Source organism: Brassica napus, chromosome A1, assembly GCF_020379485.1.
Source record: "Brassica napus cultivar Da-Ae chromosome A1, Da-Ae, whole genome shotgun sequence".
NCBI classification, from domain to species: Eukaryota; Viridiplantae; Streptophyta; class Magnoliopsida; order Brassicales; family Brassicaceae; genus Brassica; species Brassica napus.
In genome coordinates, this window is record NC_063434.1 from 6,724,138 (window position 1) to 6,738,273 (window position 14,136).

A 14,136-nucleotide genomic window follows, 5' to 3' on the forward strand; every position below is an offset into this window, starting at 1 on the left:
TTATAAAAAGTATTATAAGGCGATTATATATTATTTGCACCATGCTAAAAATCACCAATTAAATCATTGTAATTACTAATTAGATTATTTTTAGGTGAAAACTTGAAACATTAAAACATAATTAAAAATCACTTAGTAACCAAACTTTCCACTTTTGTAATATGTAAGAACCCCAAAACACACACATACTCAAACGAAGAACATAGAAACCATATATGATGTTTTTCCCCTTCTTGCCATAATAAGCCGATTCTGCACTTTTTCTTACAAATCACAACATTTTTTGGATATCTTGGAGTGTAATAATACTCTCTTTTAAGAACAAAAAGAAACAAAAAGTTTCTAGAATTTCTGAATGACTACAGAGTTTGCTAGACCGGCTTGATCAATGGTCTGAAAAGGATCAGTAAGCAGCTTTGGTGGGAACCCCATGACCTGAAGGCTGTAGTTGATTGGGTTCCCAGGTCGAGAAAAGTCAATGAAAGCTCGAATGTCATTGACAGTGTGATGGCTGTTGAACTTAACCACCATGCGTGTCCCATCCGCGAGTCTAAGCTGGATTGATGTGGATGGTAGAGTTTCATCTACTACAAGACTCTGTGACGGCGATGGAACCGCTGCTAGATCGGTTGGATTGCTTAGGTTTGGAGGGGTTGATGAGCTAGCACCGCCTAGAGTCCTTCCCACTCCTTGAAATGCAACCTTAGGTTTCTCACGTTCCTACAAAAATAAAAAAATGTAACATGTTAGATTAGGTTTTATACTTTGGTTACTATCATTCATAAAAGGAGAGAAGAGAGAAGACTCACGGGGCATTTCTCGTCTCTTCTCATAAGATTAACATGTACGGGAGCTCTTTTATCAGCAGGCTCAAGCTCTTTCGGACACTCAGACTTTCGTATGCTCTGCAATAAATAAATAAACAAACAACGGTTTCAACATGGGAAGATCATTATTAGCCAAACATGAAACCATATTTTTTTCTTTTTACGTCGAGAAAAGGCGCGTTCTCTGGATCATCCAACTTCCTCAAAGGTCCATCATCAACAGTGAATCCGTTAGACCAGAAAACGATATTGTGAATCACAGGCTCGGGCTGTTGAAGAGCTGTCGGCACACTTTCTCCTGAAAGCAATCTCCCGGTTCCAGTGAAGCTTCTGGAACTTGAAGGACGCTCAAGAGGTCCTTCCACCGCTCCTAGTTGCCTTGCTTGGTTGAATATCTCATCAACATCGTCGTGTTTCGGTTCTTTCGAAGGATCCTGAACAAGCATACCACTGCAAAAAAAAAAAAAAACATAAAGACAGAACAAAGATCCAATCAAGTTTCAACCTTTCAGATTTACCAATCATAGAACTGAGATAATAATAAAAAAAAAAAAAAAAAACTGAGATAATGAGTTTAGATATAAAAGAATCTGAAATTTCAGAAAAAAAAAATTAACCTTTTCTCTCCGCCGGTGTAGTACTCTTGAGGTCCATCGGAGTCACTGTCGGAGTCTGGTTCTGATCTCCGGTTCAGATCGGAAAGTGTACGGATACCACTGGTCCGACCACCAGAGGGCTTCGACGGTTTCTTGTCCTTTGAAGACATCTCTCTGATTATGCTTTTTCTCCGGCTTGATCGAGAAAATTAGAAGAAGAAAAAAACACGAAGTTGAGAGGAAGAGAGATTAACCGGTTGACACGCTAAAAGTTACTACGCGAAAATAGAGCGAGTGTAATATACTCGCTAGCTTGAGACTTGTTAAGTGGTGACGCGTGTTCGTATGTGCGCGTGTGGAAAGACATAGGAATAAAAAAGATTGATTAACACGATGAGTTCACCTACTAATCATGGAATCAATTATTTGTATTTCGTTTCTGATAAATTGTTTGTATTATTTTCGCTCTAACATGTTGTTACTGAAGTTCAAAGTGAAAAAAAGTTACTTTGAATCGGAAGTGGAACCACTTTAGTCTAAATCACTTTTAAAAGTCGAAAGAATCAAACCAAACAAGAAGACCCATGTTCCACTGTCTCTCTCCCCACTTTACAAAACGATCACTCACCACACTTCATGGATGAGTCGGTGAGCCTCCACCGGAGACTAAGCTCGGTCGAATCATCGTCAGAGTATAATATGACCAAAGATGGGTCCCATGATGGCCCTCTAAGCTCCGACTCCGGGACCGAGTCTAACCGAAGCTCTGACTTAACAGCCTCAACGGGACTGTCAACGATCATACGGGTCTTGTCTGATTCTCTACTGAGAACGGAACTGGCGGAGATGGAGATGATGAAGGCTCGCGAGGCAGCGAGGTGGGAAGCTGAGAAGAGAAGGATGGAAATGGAAGTTGAGTTGACTCGAATGGTGCTTCAGACTCATTTACAGGTAACAACGTCGTTACTTGTCGAAGAACAGGAGATTGTTCCGTCACAAAGGAAAAGGAAGAGATCAGAAGTTATATGTAAAGATAGGAAACGATATTCTGAATAGACTTTCTTATTGAACAAGTTTGACAATACATCGTATATATACAACTCCAAAGACAAGATATTCCTTAACGGAATTGGAATTATCTCAATATAATGGAAGTTATCCTAATCTCAAGAATGGGAATATTCTATTCCCTAATACTCCCCCTCAAGTTGGAGAGTGAAGATCTTGAACTCCCAACTTGGACAGCAAAAAATCAAACTGAGGTCGACCGAGGGCCTTTGTAAGAATGTCCGCCAGTTGATCCTTTGTACGAACATGACGCATTGAGATTAGACCAGCACGAGCAGCATCACGAACACAGTGACAATCCCTCTCAATATGTTTTGTTCTTTCATGAAAAACCGGATTTGAAGCAATGTGGATAGCCGCTTGGCTATCACAATAAAAAGAGACAGGTGTAGAAGCTATAACTCCAAGATCTTTGACAAGAGGTACGATCCACTTCATTTCTTTAACCGCACATGCCATCGCCCTATATTCCGCTTCAGCTGAGGAGTGAGACACAGTATCTTGTTTCTTTGTTTTCCAAGCAATGGGAGACCCTCCCATCATCACTACAAACGAGCTGAGAGAGCGACGAGTGAGAGGACATGATTGCCAATCTGCGTCACAGTATATAGACAACTCTAGATTGGTATCTGCACGCAAAAGAATCCCCTGACCAGGTGACCCCTTTAGATAACGAACGACTCGCAAGGCAGCATCCCAGTGAGCTTGGCGAGGTGTCTGCATGAACTGAGACAAGAGATGAATGGAGTATGACAACTCTGGACGAGAGATAGCGAGGTAGACTAGTCGGCCTATCAGACGTCGATACTGACCGGGATCCGAGAACAGAGGACCATCATCAGATGCGAGTTTATGGTTTTGTTCCATAGGTGTGCCTGCAGGTTTTGATCCAAGTAAACCGGTTTCACCAACGATGTCAAGAACATACTTCCGTTGAGATAAAAAAATACCCTCATCTGATCTAGCAACTTCAATGCCTAAGAAGTATTTTAATCGTCCCAAATCTTTCATATGAAAACAAGTACCCAAGTATGTTTTAAACTTCTCAAGCCGCTCCAAACAATTGCTCGCAATGACTAAATCATCAACGTAGATCAGAACCCTTATCTCAACTTCACCTTTGATGTAGATAAACAAAGAGGCATCCTCATAGGACTGCTCAAAACCAAACTTTGTAAGAGCCTGAGAAAGTTTCGCAAACCAGCAACGCGGTGCTTGGCGTAACCCATATAACGACTTGCGTAACCTACACACTTTTGTAGGATCAGAATGTGAAAAACCTGGAGGAAACCTCATATAAACTTCTTCTTCGAGATCACCATGAAGAAAGGCGTTATGAACGTCCATCTGATGAACCTCCCACTTTTTAGCAGCCGCAATGCGAAGGAGCGCACGAACCGTGGTCATCTTAACCACTGGCGCAAAAGTTTCATTGAAATCTTCCCCCTCTATTTGGTGATTTCCTCGAACGACAAGACGTGCTTTGTGACGCCGAATGGTCCCATCAGAGTTATATTTGATCGTAAAGACCCAATGACAACCAAGAGCTACCTTGCCTGGTGGAAGCGAAGTCACATCCCATGTGCCCTGGTCTTCAAGTGCAACTACCTCATCTTTAACAGCAACTCGCCATACTTTCTCTTTTACAGCCTCAGAATAGCTTTTCGGTATTATACCTGCAGTTATTGCTGCGAGAAACACTTGATGCGCAGGTGAGAAGGAAACATCAGAAAGGTATTCAACCAGGGGATACGGTGTCTTACCAGGAACCGAATCTGAGGACAGTGATTGAGCAGAAAGAGGAGCGAGAGGGGTATTCTTTATGGTGACTGTGTTGTAAGCAATATAATCTTGAAACTTAGCTGGAGGCACACGAACCCGCTGACCACGTCCTAGCTGATCTTCTGGAGTGGAAGACTCTGGACTTGTATTAAGAGTATCAGATACTATAGGTGAAGAAACCTGAAGTTCCTCAACGTGTTCTGTTGCGGTGGGGAGATGAGCTGGATCAGACATCTCTGTTTCTTGTTCGATCGCAGGGGGTATATCACTGCTCCCCCTTTCGTCTAAATTCGTTTCTGCTTGTAGCAACCAATCCTCATCAGAAACGATCGTCGAAGATGGATCAGGCGCAGGTGGGGAAACTTGAACAGAGGCCATTGGGAACTCATTCTCGTAGAAAACAACATCCCGACTGATAAGAAATTCCTTCTTATCCAAGTCATAAACCTTCCAACCTTTCTGACCAAACGGATAACCAAGGAAGATACATCGCCTGCTTCTTGGCCCAAACTTATCTTTGTCACGAGACCGGCGATGTGTATAACACAAGCTTCCAAAGACACGAAGGTGATCATACTGCGGTTTGATCCCATACAATATTTCATAAGGAGAACGTCCTTTGAGAACTTCAGTAGGCGTTCTGTTAATCAAGTGGGATGCTGTCATGACGGCTTCACCCCAAAACTTAACTGGTAGCTTGCTTTGAAACAGCAATGCCCGAGACACATTCAAAATGTGTCGGTGTTTCCTCTCAACACGCCCATTCTGCTGAGGCGTTGCAACACACGACGTCTGATGTAACACACCTTGTTCTCGAAAATATCGTGTAAGACAAGTAAATTCTGTCCCATTATCTGAACGAACAATCTTCACTGGTTTTCCAAACTGTCTAGACGTCATTGCACAGAAGTTTTGGAGTACGGTTTTAACCTCTGATTTTTCAAGAAGGAGATATGTCCATACAGCCCTTGAGTGATCATCAACAATAGTTAAAAAATAAACTGCTCCACTGGAGGAACGAGTACGATATGGTCCCCATACGTCACAATGAATCATATCAAAACACTCTTTAGATTTATTTGAACTGTTAAAGAAAACTTCTCGGGTTTGCTTTGCCCTAAAACAAGTGTCACATGGACTAGGGGAAGCTGTTTTATTGGTAGAAAACATAGGTAAAGACGATAACACTGAAAACGACGGATGCCCTAGCCGTTGGTGCCACATGAACTGATCAGCAGAACTAACCACTGGACTAGTCACACGATGAACCCTTGCAGCCATGACATCCTGAAAGTAGTATACCCCATCTCGCTCTTTACCGGCTCCAATCAGCGTCCTCGTAAAACGGTCCTGCAAGACACACACTGTATCAGTAAGAAGAGCAAAGCAATTTGTCTGTCTCAAAAATTTCGAAACAGAAATCAAAGAACAATTTAGGTTCGGCACAAATAGTGCTTTCTCCAATGTGACTTGATCTGTTAATGGCAAACTGCCAACGTGAGTTGCAAACGTTCTGTTCCCGTCCGCAAACCCAACAGGACACGGTGGTATGACAGACACATTAATCAGTAGAGAGAAATCGCCCGTCATATGATGGGACGCACCCGTGTCCAATATAAGGTCACCATGTCTCTTCTTACCAGAAAGCTTATCAGAAGAAGATGGACGTGTTCGTTCGTGGATCATCTGGGTAAGAGCTGTCCATTGTTCTTCTGTGAAACCTGGGAAGGATGAGGAATTGGAGGTAGTGGCATGAGCATTGTTGACACGAGCTCCTGTGTTACGCGAAGAATTTGATGAGCCACGCCCACGACCACCGCGAGAACCACCTCTATTTCCTCCATTACCACCTCTGTTGGCCGACGAACGTTCTTCCCACCAGTCAGGAAAGCCGACCAATTGCCAACAGTTTGTTTTATCATGACCAGTTCTCCCGCAGTGAGCACACTGTGATCGTTTTCCTGAACCGGTGGAGTTAGCACTAGGGGTAGTTTGCTCTGCTTCGGTTTTAGCCAAGAACCCAATAGCATTCTGCTGAGACTCCCGTTCTTTAGCTGAATTAAGACGTTGTTCTTCTCGGACAACTTTAGCATATATCTCTCCAATATCCAAATCTGAATCTGACGAGATGATCGACTGACAAATTCCTCCAAAACGAGCCTCATCTAAGCCCATTACGAACTGATGCATCTTCTCAGCTTCTCTAGCTTTCTCAATCTCCGAAGCTGCTGCACAAGTACAACTTGGAAGCGGTGAATACATGTCCAACTCCTCCCATAGCTTGGACAAACGCCCAAAGAACTCAATCACAGGCTGACCGTCTTGTCGACACGAAGCCAGCTGCTCCTTCAGATGATGCACTCGCACCTTATTTTCCACAGAGAATCGTTTGCGCAAATTTTCCCACAGTTTATGAGAATCTTGAACAAACGTAACCGTAGACCGCACACGCGGTTCTATAGACGTTCGAATCCAACCCACAATCATCGAGTTAACCGAAAGCCAAAGCTCCAAGTTAGAATCGGTTGCGGATGGTTTCGTAATAGATCCATCGATGAACCCAAGCTTCCGTTTGGCACGAAGAGCATTGGTCATTTCACTAGACCACTCATTATAATTCTCTCCTGTCAACGTCACAGACGTGATCATAGCACCCGGATTATCGGACGCATGGAGAGAGTAAGGCGTCGCAATCTTGTTGCCAACGTCACCGACGTTATCCGATGTTCCACTCTTGATAGCCGATGATTCATCACCTTCAACCATCTTTGCTGAATCTCACAGAGAACCAGTAACAACAACACAAGCCTCCGAACTTCGAAGAACTTTAAACAGAAAAAAAAAAAAAAAAATTCTAGGTCACAGAAAATTTCTGCTCTGATACCATGTAAAGATAGGAAACGATATTCTGAATAGACTTTCTTATTGAACAAGTTTGACAATACATCGTATATATACAACTCCAAAGACAAGATATTCCTTAACGGAATTGGAATTATCTCAATATAATGGAAGTTATCCTAATCTCAAGAATGGGAATATTCTATTCCCTAATATTATAGAAGACGAGTCATCCACCACAAGGTCAGATATCCTTTTTCATTATTCTTACCATTAAAGTCGCATTAATTAGAGAAACATTAAGAATCTAACAACAGAGGTTCTGTGATGAATGTAGGGAAAAGAGTTTAGCTTTATTGCGCTTACTCCAAGTTAACCTAATCTTCTCGAACTCATTGACCTGAGAAAATGTTAAGTGTCAAAGTCAAAGATCAACTGGATGATGATGTCACGCTCAGAAACTGTCATATTATTCTTATGTTATGTGTGTGTTTACTATACTATTAGTTAGATGTTTACCCTTTTCTTCCAAAGTCTCTAATGAATAAGATTTTACAATCTACAGGCTATGATTTTAGTCAGAAACAAATATGAGATGTGTCGTTTAGTCCCTTCTTCAATTTCCAATAAATAGTTTTACTCCCTCTGTTTCATATTAAGTGTTATTTTGACTTTGTACACACAGATTAAGGAAACAATTAATTTTGTGTATTTCATATATAAAAACACAATTACCTATATACCTAACCATATTTTAACTAATAGAAAATAAATTACTGTATAAAATTAATAAATTTTGTATTGAAAATGGAAAATGACACTTATTTTGTAACGAAAAAATTTCTCTACAACGACACTGAATATAAAACGGAGAGAGTAGTGAATTAACACTCAAAAGTTCTCCTACAATATATCCATTAGCAACGCGTAAGGGGGAAAGAACTCTTTTGTTTATCTTTAATTTTAGTATAGTTATACAACCACAAGCTTGAATGATATCATCTACAAATCTTTAGCACGGACTACATGGACGTTGATTGCATAAACCGTATCGCCCTCACGCAAGAGTTCACATAAAACACGGTCTTCTTTCTTCAGTTTGTTCCTGTCGCATATGCGGTTCCAATATCGGATACAAACACGATCTTTTGTTTTCATCGTCTCTGATTGTACTTTTCCAACACTGTCAATGTAGTGAATGCATTCCTTAAACTTTAAGCAATGGGTTTTCACCTATGAAGCACGGGGACGTCTGTTTAGGTGCCGTACCGGTACCAGAAACGTTTCGGGGACGGATTCTTCACGGGGACATCACTGGTACGGCTTGGGGATGGTTAGAGAACTTTGTTGTTGAATAGGTCTAGTTTTCACGGGACCTAATGCTTGTGTAATTGTGTTTTAACTGTCACTGTTATGCTGCTTGATTGAAGTAAAATAAACTTGAGCCAAAACACTTATAGCAGGAGCCGAAGGAACAAGCTTTGGCTTGGAAGCCTCGTGGCCATCAACGCCTTGCCCTCTTTCTCCTTAGAAATAAACTAAAGCTTATTTTATATAGTCTTTTATTTATTTTTAGTTGGCAAAATAGACATATTATAGTAAATTATATATAATTATGTTAGATTCACTATATAATTTTGTTATTTTATAAATATTTTATATTTTTGACTAGTATATATATGCCGTCCCCGTATCCATAATTTTTAAATTTTGCCGTTTTCCGTCCCCGCTTCTGTTCCCGTATCCGTCCCGGTGCAACATAGGTTTTCACCACTTTTGCATCAATCAACTGTAGTGGAAATACACAGAGGAAACACAAAAAAATTAGACAATTGAAGTAGTTGTACATATATGTAACATCAACAATGTTTTCTCTTACCAGCTCATATGGTCTATTCTTTAGTTCACTCTCAAAATATATATTCTCTGGATTTTCCAGGTATTTCTCTGGATTTTTTATTTTGGGAACTACTGTAAAATTCTCAAGAAATAGAAAAACATGCATGTTAGTATATAAGCAACTCACAAAAAATAAATAAATAAGAGATGAAAATTAAGCAAAAATGTGTCTACATTTCCTTCTTTTCACAGAACAACTGGTGTTAGTGACCATTGCCTCGTCATCTTCTACTAGTCTTCCTGAAAAATCTCCAGATAAATTAGTTTTAGATATAATATTGTAAGCATGGTGCTAAATGATGCACCTGTGATGAAATATTTATATGTTTTACCTTTCTTCTTATGATTCAAAGTGAAAGAAACGTCACTTTCGTCATCATCAGATTCAGAAGAATCGCTGCTCAAAGAAATAACAGTGTCCTCTTTCACCTAAAAGAAGGATATGCCAAAAGTGTGATACCAATATAATTAAAAAAAAAATCTGAAAATTGAGTGAACATAGATATGCATAATGTTAATCTTAGACTGCGACTTTTAGTTATCCCTTACCAAAGACAAACTCAGAATTGAGATCATAGTTCACACTTCAACTAACTGTAAATAAAGAGAGTGAAATCTTAATAAACATATATACCTTTCTTAGTCCAGCGATCTTAGATGGTTTCTACTCGTTGTTGGCAAACGGTGCTGCTAGAGCCAGCCAGTACCAAAGCCGGAACCATTGTGGCAGCTCTGTTCTTTGTGGGACGACCGGGGGGTCGCATATCATCCAGGTTACTAGCTCCACCACGGCGGCCTGCATGCTTTTGAGGCTGAGAAGCTGAAACACCTGCTAGATCAGGAGTATGTTGGTCGTTGTTGGTGGTGGTAAGAATCCTAGACCTAGGAACTTCCAGACATGCATCAGGAGAAGCAGCGAACTTTGTAGGTTTTCTTCACATCAACAATACGACTGTTCTTCAAGGTCTTGAGATGGCGTGTCAGCAAAGCATCATGATCAGGATGCAACCCGGTGTAGTTTTTCTGAATATACCTCGAAATTGCCTCTTTGCTTAAACCGTCCCGTTCGTTTGACGCCGCAATCGCCATGCTTATCATCTACCCATCCATACATATATTTAGATAGGGAATATATACATGATCTTTTTCTAAGTTAGTAGCTTAAGATGAGAGTTTTACTTGGAAGTAAGGAGGATGGTTGAAGGAAGTATGTGGAGGCGCTTGGAAGACATTGTTGTTGTATGGATTCGCGTGAACCTTCCCATCAGATTGTGGATGATGATGATCAATGCTGGAAACGTAAAGAGATGGATCCCATAGGTTTTGACTTTTGAGAGAAAGAGAAGATGGTAAAAGAATCAAAGGAAGGTGAGATTTATAGTTTTTAATATGATTTTTCTTTCCTTTTCACACTTTCAATATGATTTTTTTTTCCTTTTCACACTTTCAATATGATTTTTTTTTTTTTTTGACAACACGCTTTCAGTATGATTTCTGTTATAAATTCGGATGAATATATGACTCGTGATAAAGCTCGTACGGACTCTTTCCTAAAAGATTTTATTATACTAATAATCACCTATTTAAAATACAAGATTCTTTCAATCGTTTGGATTTAAATACTCTTTGAGAGACTCCCTCTTGCGGCTCTCAGTATTTGCCATGGAGGATAATAAGAAGCGAAACCCTAATTCTCACGAGTGCAACTCATGGTCGGAGCTTCCACTTGATCTCTTGAATATGGTGTTCAAGCGGCTTGGCTTTGTTGATTTCCAACGAGCTAAATCCGTGTGTTCGTCTTGGCTCTCTTCTTCGAGACAATCAGTACCCAAAAAGAATCACACCCCTTGGCTGATTCTCTTCCCCGAAGAGCAAAACAACAGTTACTGCAAGTTGTTCAATCCCGAGGAAAAAGAAAGACTTTACAAAACACAAGACACTGGTTTGGATTTTTCAAAGAGTGTTTGTGAAGCATCCTATGGAAGTTGGCTCTTGATGCATGATCTTTGTTATAATCTCCACATTGTGAATATCTTTACCAACGAGAGAATAATTCTACCTTCTCTGGAGTCACAGCTTGGGTTGACAAAGGAGAGGCGAACCAAACCAAAGAATAGGATACTATCCTGTCTGTTTTGGATTGACGAGAAAACCAAAGACTATGTTGTTGTATGCAGCCTAGATAACTTGCCTGTGGTCTACTCCAAGAAAGTAAATAACTCTTGGAAGCAAATCCCTGAAACTTCTGAATGTCTTGGCATGGTTTACAAGGATCACAAGCTTTACTTTTTAAATTACTACGGTGATTTCTGTATCTTTGATTTTTATGGAGAGACTCCACAGCAAACCTTTCAACGAGAACTGAAAGTGGAAAGCGTCCATAGTCGTAAAATAAGTAGTCGGTTGCGCATTGTTGCGACAAAGCTTGTAGCCACAGTAACAGGAAACGTCCTCTTGGTTCAAAAAATATGGAGATCTATACCTATGACATGGTCATTCCTGGTTATCAAGGTTTATTCTTATTCTTCAGGGAACCTGAAGGAACACCAACTGGTTAATTCTTTGGGCAATGAGTCGATGCTTTTTGATCAAGGCATCACTGTGCTCGCCAATGAGACTTATGGATTCATTGCAAATTCCATCTATTTCAGCGGCTGTGATGATAAAAAAGACAGAAATGATCTCTTTCTTTTTAATCTTCAGACACACAAGACGGAGCTGATGCACAAATTTGATTGTTCTAAATTTCAGTTCTCTAGAGCTCAATGGTTCTTACCAAGTTTTACACATGCATGATATTGTGATGTCAATACAATGTTTTTCTAACTAGAATAAACATGTTTTGCATCTTGATGTGTCTGTTTAGAAAATTTACTTTTTCTAAATAAGTATGTATTCTTATAGGGAAAATAAAATCGGGTTTTGAAGATGCTATAAATACGGGTTTAAGGGTTTGTAAGATTATTCATTCGCATAATAATAAGAAACCCTAAACGGATATTTGCCTCAATACGTTTTTGCTCTCTTTTACTTTTTTTTTCCGAGTTAATTCGCGTTTGTTCACAATAACATGTTTGTTCTTCACTTATTAATGGTCCTTATTTTGAATAAAAGATTTTACTTATATAAGTCTTTCACTAATTTAAATTTTTAATATTTCACCTAATAAGTTATCCTTTGTCCATCATATATGATTGTTTGATGCAAAAGTTTGAGAAAGTCGAAGAACAGATTACATAAAAGTTGGGTCAAAACATAGATGGAATGACAAGGGATATTGTAACTAGTAACTCATATATGCCTAACAACGATTAATAAGAGGGAAAAGCACTTGTATAGTCCTCCTATAAAGAGTAGCTAATTAGAGTAACAAAGTTGCAGACAAGCTGGCAAAGTGTGATATGCCTATGGAAGCTGGCTCTTGATGCGATACCCTCTACGTAGTCTCTACGTTGTGAATCTCTTTACCAATGAGAGAATCAATCTACCTTCCGTGGAGTCACAGCTTGGAATGGTAAAGGTAGAGCGAACCCTAGATGATATGGTTATGAGTATATGAACCCCAGTGTTTTGGATTGATGAGAGAACCAATGATTATGTTGTTCTATGGGGACTTCGAGACTTGTGTGTTGTTTATTCCAAAAAGAGAGACACCTCCTGGACTCAACTTCCCAAAACCGCAGGCTGTGTTGACGTGGTTTACAAGGAATCCAAGCTTTACTTCTTAAGCGTATCTGGTTGTTTATTAATCTTTGATTTGTCTGGAGAGACTCCACAACAAATCTTTCAGTGCGGTGTTATTGTGGAAAGACTGCGTTTAGGTCTTGTTGTTCCGACAAAACTTGTAGTCACGGTGACAGGAGAAGTCTTCAAGGTTGAAAAATGGTGGAGGTCGAGGTCTGAAACCTGGTCCTTCAGGGTTATCAAGGTTTGTTCACCAGGATTCCTGAGGATGAGGAATCACCAACTGGTTACTTCTTTGGGAGACGAGTCAATGCTTTTGGATCAAAGCATCACTGTGCTCGGCAATGACGGATTCATTAGAGATTCCATCTATTTCAGTGTTAAAAGAGATAACACAAGTTCTATCTTTCTTGTTAATCTAAAGGTCTCATCTCAGATTACCTCGTGTTTGTTCTCATTGTCGTATTGTTTGGTCATCGTGAATCTGCTTGTGAAACGATCAATCACTCTCCCAGCGACAAAGTGCAAGGTAATGGTAACATCTCAGTTTCGTTGGAAGAATCCCAGGTTCATACCACTGGTCCGTTGATAGCGGAGCCCCAAAAGGTAACAACCTCTACTCCTGAAATAATTATTGCCCCTACCGAGACTGATGTTTTGGAGAAAAGTGCTACCAATAAATCTCTTCAAGAAATGATTCTCTCCAAGAAGTTGACCCTGTTAACTTAGATACTACTACAACTGAGAAGATCGCTGAAGAGATTGTACTCTTTTCCAGATCGGCTTTCAGCTCCTTATGTTGTTCAGTTTGAGACTCCAGTAAAGACCTCTGTCTCTCCATCAAAGGCTAAAGAATTTGAGTCTTCTCCCTCCTCCTCTCCCTTGGAAGGTAATGATACCATGGAAAACAACTCTCTCCATATATCGTGATGACACTCTTTCACCTCAACCGAACTTTAGTACAGAAGTGACAACTGTTACCAAGCCAAGTGTTTTTGGTGATCTGTTTGATAAAAATGGGGTTTTCATCGGTGAAGAGTGGAACGCATCACCGCCAAAATCCCAGTGAGGTAAACCAATAAAACCTTCTCAAAAAATGCAGGACTCAGGTTGGCCATGGCTGAGACATTGTTTCCTTTTGTCATCCTTCTTCATCTCTCTCAGCTTTTAAGTTTTTAAAAGCTTTCATTAGATTAAATCAAACATTAATCTCTTCTCCCTTAAACTTTCTCCTTCTTTATAATATTTGTGTTGACTTTTTATTAATTCAAGAAAATCCTTTGTCAAAAAAAAAAGCATGGAGATCTTTTACTATTTTCGGCAAATGGACGTTAATAGATCTTTATTCTTTAGTATTTTCGGCCAATGTTAAATGAAAAATTATGACTTACATACGCTAAAGATATAATAGTGTTTTGGATTTAAATGAAGACAAATCG

General features: G+C 39.9%; 3 protein-coding genes across 4 annotated transcripts; 2 read left to right on the forward strand and 1 right to left on the reverse strand.

Annotated features, from left to right (window-relative positions):
- Window positions 1-199: 199 nt before the first annotated feature.
- LOC106366981 (plant UBX domain-containing protein 3) lies at window positions 200-1,701 on the reverse strand. Its single transcript, XM_013806658.3, has 4 exons — window positions 1,445-1,701; window positions 992-1,277; window positions 810-905; window positions 200-720 (listed from the first exon to the last, which is right to left on the reverse strand). The coding sequence occupies exons 1-4, from the start codon at window positions 1,591-1,593 to the stop codon at window positions 343-345; spliced, it is 909 nt and encodes a 302-aa protein (XP_013662112.2). The 5' UTR covers window positions 1,594-1,701; the 3' UTR covers window positions 200-342.
- Window positions 1,702-1,957: 256 nt separating this feature from the next.
- On the forward strand, window positions 1,958-7,767 carry LOC106374444 (uncharacterized protein At4g22160-like). Of its 2 annotated transcripts, none has more exons than XM_013814467.3 (3): window positions 1,958-2,444; window positions 7,330-7,357; window positions 7,452-7,767. In XM_013814467.3, exons 1-3 carry the CDS (start codon window positions 2,060-2,062, stop codon window positions 7,516-7,518), a joined length of 480 nt encoding a protein of 159 aa, XP_013669921.2. In that variant the 5' UTR covers window positions 1,958-2,059; the 3' UTR covers window positions 7,519-7,767. The 2 variants fall into 2 exon arrangements, with proteins under 2 accessions (XP_013669921.2, XP_048596610.1); XM_048740653.1 differs by having other exon boundaries at window positions 1,967-2,450; window positions 7,336-7,357.
- Window positions 7,768-10,591: 2,824 nt separating this feature from the next.
- Window positions 10,592-11,848, forward strand: LOC106364517 (putative F-box protein At4g22180). The gene has a single exon (XM_013804069.3). The coding sequence runs from the start codon at window positions 10,676-10,678 to the stop codon at window positions 11,807-11,809; it is 1,134 nt and encodes a 377-aa protein (XP_013659523.2). The 5' UTR covers window positions 10,592-10,675; the 3' UTR covers window positions 11,810-11,848.
- The last annotated feature ends 2,288 nt before the right edge of the window (window positions 11,849-14,136 follow it).

Excerpts from the sequence above, each read along its gene's own strand:
- LOC106366981 (XM_013806658.3), bottom strand. The coding sequence starts at position 1,593 with ATGTCTTCAAAGGACAAGAAACCGTCGAAGCCCTCTGGTGGTCGGACC. Across the intron at positions 1,278-1,444 it reads TACACCGGCGGAGAGAAAAG|TGGTATGCTTGTTCAGGATC; the intron begins GTTAATTTTTTT and ends TTTTTTTTGCAG. Across the intron at positions 906-991 it reads AGAACGCGCCTTTTCTCGAC|AGCATACGAAAGTCTGAGTG; the intron begins GTAAAAAGAAAA and ends TATTTATTGCAG.
- LOC106374444 (XM_013814467.3), top strand. The coding sequence starts at position 2,060 with ATGGATGAGTCGGTGAGCCTCCACCGGAGACTAAGCTCGGTCGAATCA. Across the intron at positions 2,445-7,329 it reads GAAAAGGAAGAGATCAGAAG|TTATAGAAGACGAGTCATCC; the intron begins TTATATGTAAAG and ends TATTCCCTAATA. Across the intron at positions 7,358-7,451 it reads GACGAGTCATCCACCACAAG|GGAAAAGAGTTTAGCTTTAT; the intron begins GTCAGATATCCT and ends TGATGAATGTAG.
- LOC106364517 (XM_013804069.3), top strand. The coding sequence starts at position 10,676 with ATGGAGGATAATAAGAAGCGAAACCCTAATTCTCACGAGTGCAACTCA.